The sequence below is a fragment of the Mesitornis unicolor genome, unplaced genomic scaffold (genome assembly GCF_000695765.1).
Source record: "Mesitornis unicolor isolate BGI_N332 unplaced genomic scaffold, ASM69576v1 scaffold22516, whole genome shotgun sequence".
Lineage (NCBI taxonomy): Eukaryota > Metazoa > Chordata > Aves > Mesitornithiformes > Mesitornithidae > Mesitornis > Mesitornis unicolor.
The window spans coordinates 201-7,697 of record NW_010193317.1 but is presented as its reverse complement, the minus strand read 5'-3'; the positions used below and the strand labels follow the sequence as shown (position 1 = coordinate 7,697).

At 47.2% G+C, this 7,497-nt stretch overlaps 1 protein-coding gene across 1 annotated transcript; it reads left to right on the top strand.

Moving 5' to 3' along the window:
- Window positions 1–432: 432 nt before the first annotated feature.
- Window positions 433–7,245, top strand: LOC104542946 (trifunctional enzyme subunit beta, mitochondrial-like; the record flags this gene model as incomplete). The annotated part of the gene is made up of 7 exons (XM_010187422.1): window positions 433–499; window positions 912–953; window positions 2,659–2,755; window positions 3,339–3,383; window positions 4,373–4,472; window positions 5,741–5,828; window positions 7,058–7,245. Coding segments are annotated over exons 1-7 (627 nt in total), but the record flags the coding sequence as incomplete, so codon positions are not given.
- Between the last annotated feature and the right edge of the window lie 252 nt (window positions 7,246–7,497).

Sequence of the window (7,497 nt, the reverse complement as noted above, 5' to 3'; positions counted from 1 at the left end):
GTTTCGCTTCCTGTGAAGATTTCACAACAGCAGGGACTGAGGTTCACATCAACAGTTAAAATGAGAGGCAGTGGTGGGAGATTGTGCCAGGCAGAGTGCGTCAGGAGAGTCACGCTGTCGGCAGGGCTGCCTGGGCACGGGGACAATTTTCCAGTGGTGGAGCAGTTTTTGGGAGGGGAATCCAAGACTGGTACGGCGCTGGGTCACTGGGGAGGTCAGCATTTATTTACAGGGACATTGGCAGGCCACAGTCATAAGCCAGGCTCCTGTGGGTTAGGTGCTGTTCAAAAAGCGTAATAGGAAAGAATTCCCTTGCAGTTTCTTCTCTTTCTTTGCTTTTTTCGGCTCTGTGTGAAGCAGAACCTTGACATTGTTCTGAATAGGCCAGGTTGGACTAACACCATTCTTCTCTCCGCCTTTCTAGATATCAAAATGACTTCCATGCTGACCCACGCCATCAGGAACCTCCCTGCTTCCTCAGCATGGGCTGCCAGGGGCTGTAAGTATCTTTGCATTCGTGAAAAACTGGAGTTGAGAGGTCGTAAAGTTCTGGTTGAAGTGTTGGATTTGGAGCGGATGCTTGTGTCTGCATCTCTGTTCTGTTGCCATCTTAAAATAGTGGAATTACTTACTTGAAAAAGGTAACGGTGTTTTGTTTTTAAAAGAACTAATCCTATTGTGGACGTATTTGTGCCTGCTGCACATCTGATGTGGGAAGAATCCCACGTTAACTGGTAACGTGAGCTACGTTGTTTTTATGAACAGAGTAAACTGAAAAAAAACCACCTCACAGATGTTCAGTTGTCTTCCTACGACATTGTCTTGTCCTTTTAACATTTCTTAGAGAAACCAGAGATGTTTTTAGCATTCAAGAGCTGACACATCCTTTCTTTTAATTTCCTGTTTTTCAGTCGCTCGATCACTCAGCTGCTCCCCGCAGTTACAAGTCGCAGGTAAAGTGAAAACACCGTGGTTCTGGGCTAGAAAAGATTTAATCACAGAATCCCAGAATATCAGGAGTGGGAAGGGACCTGGAAAGCTCCCGCAGAGCAGGATCACCAGAGCAGTCACACAGGAACACGGCCAGGGCTTTGGGTGTCTCCACACAAGGACACTCCACAACCTCTCTGGGCAGCCTGGGCCATGCTCCAGAACCCTCACACTCACAAACTTTGGCCTCAGCTTCAGCTTGAACCTCCTGTGCTCCAGCTTGGGACCATTGCCCCTTGTCCTGGCACTGGACATCCCAGAGCAGAGCCTGGCTCCTTCCTCCTGACACTGCCCTTTCCAAATGGATCCCCAGGAATGAGGGCACCCCTCAGTCTCCTCTGCTCCAAGCTTCAGAGCCCCAGCTCCCTCAGCCGCTCCTCAGCAGGAGATGCTCCACTCAAAATTAATTTTGAAACCAACTCCTTTTTCCAAAGCCTCATTTGATATAAACCTCAGAAGTGCAATGCAGTGTCCCTCTGACGTTACAAATGAGTTAAACTGTGGCACATCGCTGTTTGCAGCAAAGTCCTCTCACCTCTGACTGCTCCTCGCTCCCCGTGGCCGTGCCAGAGCTCGTGCCCCATCGTCACCTGATTTATTGCTATTTCTGGAATCTAAATGGAGAGGCTAAACTCAGGGTTTTTAAACTGTCTGGGCATAACCAGATCACTTGCCCAGAGGGGAATGGGTTGTCCCTGACCAGGAGGAGCTTGTGGGATGAGCTCTGAAGTCCACTGAGACCAGTAAAAGGCTCAGGTCTTGCGTGTGCTCAGCAGCTCCACCAGTTATGGGGTTGTTTGCCGTGGCTCTTAGTGAGCAGTTGGGGCGATCCAGTGTTCTGGGGTTCACTGAGGGCATTGCTGAGGTGACTGTGATGCTTTGAGCTGCCTGGATTTTTGGAAATTGGCCGAGACAGCTGCTCCCCCACATCTCCTCAGCTTTGTGCAGAGAGCCGTCTAGAACCCAAAATGATGGTGGAGTTTCATCCTGGTGCTTGCAATTCCTTGAGCACAGCGTTTCGCTGGACTTAATGTGCTTTCTATGGGTTTTTGTCCTTATCCTGCTTGTAAAAGGAGCTGCCCTGTCCTGCTGTGTATACTCATTAAGATTTGAAGGCCTGATTACATTAGGAAATGTTAAATGAGTGAAAGTTACCTGAATTCTGGAGCTATATTTGGTTTTTCCTTGAATTATCTCACCGTTCCTGTGCAGAAAGAGCACGTTTACAGGCAGTTCATGTGGAAGGGGGATTGCTGTTTGCAGTCCTTGCTGCTCCCCAGGTGAGATCTCTTCCTCCAGCTTTGAATTTGTCTGCCTCGTTCATATCCCAAGCCATGCAGCAGCTTTAGAGGTCTCTCCTCCTGCAGCGTTCTTGTCAGCAGCGATGGAGACAGGGAGTTATGTGCCTTTTATTTCCAGCTGTGCTGTTGTCTCAGTGTAGCTGTAGATGAATCTGCTGGTGGGGGAAGTACTGAGTTGTTAAATCATTTCTCACAGATCACATAATCGATCAGACAGAGACAAGATTACAGCCCAGGTGCCCTTCCTGTCTGCTCTGGACTTACAGCTCACCAAAAGAGAACCATTTCTAGGTTTGCTAGGAGTTTCAACAGGATATTACTTTAAACTTGCTGGCATTCTTCTTACTTGTCACTTCTCTCTTCGCAGTCCAGCCCAAGAGCAAGAAGACCTTAGCCAAAAGCGGCGTGAAGAATATCGTCGTGGTCGAGGGCGTCCGTATCCCATTTTTGCAGTCTGGCACCTCGTAAGTATCAGAAGAAAATATGTGCTAACTTGCTTAATAGTGGAATCTTTCTGTGGGGGGGGAAAAATGGTTTACTTGCTCATTTTAATGCAGTTATGTCTGAAAGTATTGAAGTGGCAGTGAGGCTGCTCCAGTTATTCCAGCTTGCCTTATGACAAAGCATGGTTTGAAGAGGATTTATGCTGCATGTTTACAGGAAGCTGCTGGTGAATCTATGGCAGATAAAGCCAAGAGTTTCACAAAACCAGCAGGGCAGGTGCAGAGAATCTGCTGTAGATCCTTGCTACGCTGTTCTGCCAGCAATTTCACTCCTCAATTGAGACCAGACCTAAATTTTCCGATGATTAGGGGATTTCTTTACTCTGTTACTGCTGCTTTTCAGTCTTTTTAGTACAAGAATTGTGTGCTGGCCTAGATCACAGATAGTCTTCACAACCTGGGGTATGAAATGTTTGATTATGAACACAGTGGAGCATTTCTGATGTGCCACCAGCTCTGTCACGTGTGCTTCCAGTGGTGGAGCAGACATCTGTATCGATTTCTGATACCCCTGATTTTCTGCCTCTTTTCTTTTAACTTCCAGGTATGCGGATCTTATGCCACATGACTTAGCAAGAGCAGCGCTGCAGTAAGTCAATTGAATGCTAGGAGCACCCAGAAAGCTCTCTGTCATTGAACTCCTGGGGTCCCAGTGTTGTCACAGTGGCTTCAGCAGATTTGAAAGCCAAGGCTTTAGCTTTGTGTCTGAACGATACCATCCAGCTGCTTCGTTTTTCGTGGTCTTTGTAGGTGAAAAAGCCGTGGGTCATTTTATCAGGTTTACTTTGTTGAGAAGCAGAGCAAAGTGCTGTTGAAAAGAGGAGGCTTTACCAAGGGGGAAAGGAGATTGCAAGGCCGAAAGAGAGATTGTGGGGTTGGGTGCCATCGTGCCAAATCTGAATGCCATGTTTAGCCAAGATGGGCTGATTTTGTTGACGTGCAATGTGTCAGTTGTGTTTGAGGGCTGTGTCCTGGACACTATGGGGGTTTAGTGTGCTGCTGGAGGGAGTTATGGGTTGGGGTGCCTTTAGTTTCATTTTTATTTGGCACTTTGTAGTGCACATAAATACATTCGGCCTTAAATTGCTGCCTGCAGTGGGGTTTGCTGTGTTGGCGTGTTTGTCAAGATGTTCTGGCAAATTACACGACGTGTTTTCTGATGAACTGTGAAAATGCACTCCTCATTTCCCACGTGTCTTTATTGAAGTTTAACACGTTCCCACACCAAAGGTGATTGGCTTTGTTACCTCTTAAGGCCTTTTTCTTTAATTTTGATGTCAGAATACTCCAAATTGGGGAAGATACTAACAATCATTTAGGGGAGGGAGGGGGTTTAGTGTAGTTGCTTTCATAAGACTAAGTAATAGCTTACAGTGATGATATGGCCATGATTATTTGCAGCCCACAGTCAAGGACAGTTTTCATTTCACACAAGTTTTCTTATAAACAAAGGGCAGAAGACGTGGCACTGTTGCCACCTTGTTCTCCAGCCAAGCAGGTGGGAAGAGGATGTTTGAGGACTGTGACAAGGTTATTGCTTACGTGGTGCCGATTCTCTTTGTTTGATCTTCTCCTTAGGGGGTTGCTGAACCGGACCAGTGTCCCCCGGGATGTTGTTGATTACATTGTTTACGGCACAGTCATCCAGGAGGTGAAGACGAGCAATGTTGCCAGAGAGGTGGGTTACGTGCAGCATTTCACCAGCAAATCTGGTTTCTGCAGGTGGTGTGAAGGTGACAAACCCTTGTAAAAGGAATTTCCAGTGATAGGGTTCATTTAAATGTGATTTGGGAGTACGGACTAGTTGTCTGTCAAATAACTTCATGGGACTCTGCCTCTGGTTGAAATCTGCTGTAGATCAAGTGCATGTTCATGCTGAGAAGCCTCTGATTGATTCTTCCTTGAAAAGGGAAGCTTTAGTTAATGATCACTGATCACTCAGCTCTAATTACCAGTTGGACTCAGATGTTGGCTTGTCCAAAGTACTTGAGAGGACCAGAGCACGCTGTGATAGATGGCTTTGCTGTGGTGTTTATTTATTTTAGTTGGCTGATCAAATCCAGCTTTTGTACCGTTTGAGATGAAGTAGCTTTGCTGCCCTTTTTTGTAGCAGTCAGAAAACACAATTTGCTTATTCTACACAGAAAGAAGCTGGTGCCCTGACCAGCAGCATGTGATTTTTCTATAATCTGAAGCTTTTGCTGTTATCCTCAGCAACCAGGCAAAACCATGACGTAACCTGGGCTGGAAAACTTAGGAGGTTATGAGGCTTTACAGTCCTGTCAGTGGTTTTAGCCTTGTATATGCAAATACTTGCTTTGGTCACCTGCCAGTCAGCTGAGGCCGTGGTGTAATTTTAACTCGGGAACAACTGTTGAACTTTCAACTACTTGGCCACGTCTCAACTAGGGAAGGTCTTGCTGTGAGTAGTTCTCCCGTGATGAGAGGCTGTGCTCTCAGCTGGGTCAGATGAGACGCCGCTTTCTGCAACTGCAGGAAAGGTTTTCTCTTCTGTGGGAAGCAAATCACGGTGCCTCTTACTGAGGGGTCGAAATAATTCCTTTTGTGGGTTGCTTTTGCAAAAAAAAGGTGAAGCAAAGATGATGTCAAGTATAGAATTGTTAAGGTTGGAAGAGATCTTTAAGATCAACCCAAAAGCACCATGCCCAAGTAGTCAGAAGCTCTTTTGAAATTCAGGTGTGTGATTAATTTGCCCCATTATTAATGGGGGGGGCATTAACTGACCACATAACGCGACTGAGAGCCCTGGCAGCTGCCCTCTCCTCCTGTTCCTGGAGTCTGTGGGCAGGGGAAGAGCTGCTGAATTTGCCTGAATGAAAACTTGATGTTCTTGTTCTCTACAAAGGCGTGTTGCTGGGCAGGAGGTAGCTCTGACCCCGTGGAGCAAAAATGTAGATTTTAACAGTCATTCTTTGTTGCTCATAGGCTGCCTTGGGAGCGGGTTTCTCTGACAAAACTCCAGCCCACACAGTCACCATGGCTTGCATTTCTTCGAACCAGGCTATGACCACAGGTATGTTGGCTGGAGAACAAGCTGTGGGTTTGAGAAGGAGCTTAGCAGCTCCTTTCCTTCCCTCATTCGACTGGCACTGCTTAGTGAATATAAGTGAGCATCTGAAGAAATGCTGGAAGGGAAGGAAAGTTTTCAAACCAACAAAATAGTGAATCACAGGATGGTTTGTATTCACAGAATCCCAGAATGTTCGGGATTGGAAGGGACCTCAAAAGCTCATCCAGTCCAATCCCCCTGCCGGAGCAGGAACACCCAGATGAGGTTACACAGGAAGGCGTCCAGGCGGGTTTTGAATGTCTGCAGAGAAGGAGACTCCACAACCTCTCTGGGCAGCCTGGGCCAGGGCTCTGTCACCCTCACTGAGAAGAAGTTTCTTCTCCAATTGAAGTGGAACCTCCTGTGTTCCAGTTTGTGTCCGTTACCCCTTGTCCTATCATTGTTTGTCACCGAGAAGAGCCTGGCTCCATCCTCGTGACACTCACCCTTGAAATATTTATAACCATGAATGAGGTCTCCCCTCAGTCTCCTCTTCTGCAAACTAAAGAGCCCCAGCTCCCTCAGCCGCTCCTCAGAAGGGAGATGCTCCACTCCCTCCATCATCTTTGTAGCCCTACGCTGGACTCTCTCCAGGAGTTCCCTGTCCTTCTTGAACTGAGGGGCCCAGAACTGGAAGGTTCTGGGTTGGAAGGAAGGAACTGGTTGGAAGGAACCTTAAAAATCATCTGGTCCAACCCCCTGCCCTGAGCAGAGACACCTCCCACCAGCCCAGACTGCTCAAAATACATTCACAGAGAAAATAGAGAATTCAGATGTAATGTGAATGGAGCATCTGCTGTAGACCCACCAGCAGCTGGATGCTCTTTGCATTCAGTGATGGTCTCTGTGCAACGTCCGTGTTAGCCTGGGAGGTAAAGGCTACGTCATGGTAAAGAAGTTGCCACCTTTTAGGCTGTGTTCATCTTGGACTTGGCCTAAACAGAGTAAAACAAATAAGTCCTGGTTACTGTTCTGAACCACAGGGGAATATTCTTCTCCCAGCTGCTCCCGGGAGAAGTGGAAGCAATATTGCAAAACGAGGATGATTCAGAAAACGTCTGTTCAACCTGCTCGGTCTCTGTTGTGTAACTTGGCCAAAGCCAGAGGCTGGAGGAGGAGATAAAACGTAGCAATGTCCTAGGGATGAATGGGGTAAATGTAACTTGAATGGGAAACTCTGTCTCGTCCTGCAGGCGTGGGCATGATCGCGGCCGGGCAATGCGACGTCGTCGTGGCCGGGGGCGTGGAGCTGATGTCGGACGTTCCCATTCGGCACAGCAGGAAGATGAGGAAGACAATGCTCACTCTTAACCGAGCCAAAACCTTGGGCCAGAAGCTTTCCCTCATTTCCAAAATTCGGCCTGACTACTTTGCTCCCGAGGTAACTGTTTTCCAGGCATTTAGATATGAAAGCTCTTCAGCTCAACTAAAGAGGTGTAAAACAAGTTGGCTTAGGTGATTTATGTAGCCTCAATGGAGAGGATTTGAAAAGGGAGAGCTGGCTGCCTGTGATTTGCCTTTATCAGATCCCTGTCCCATGCTTTTGGTTGAAACTGCAGTTGAATGCATCTCGTAGCATTCCTCACTCTGTTTTGTTGCATATTGGTCTGCAGTAAACCTAAATGATTTCAAA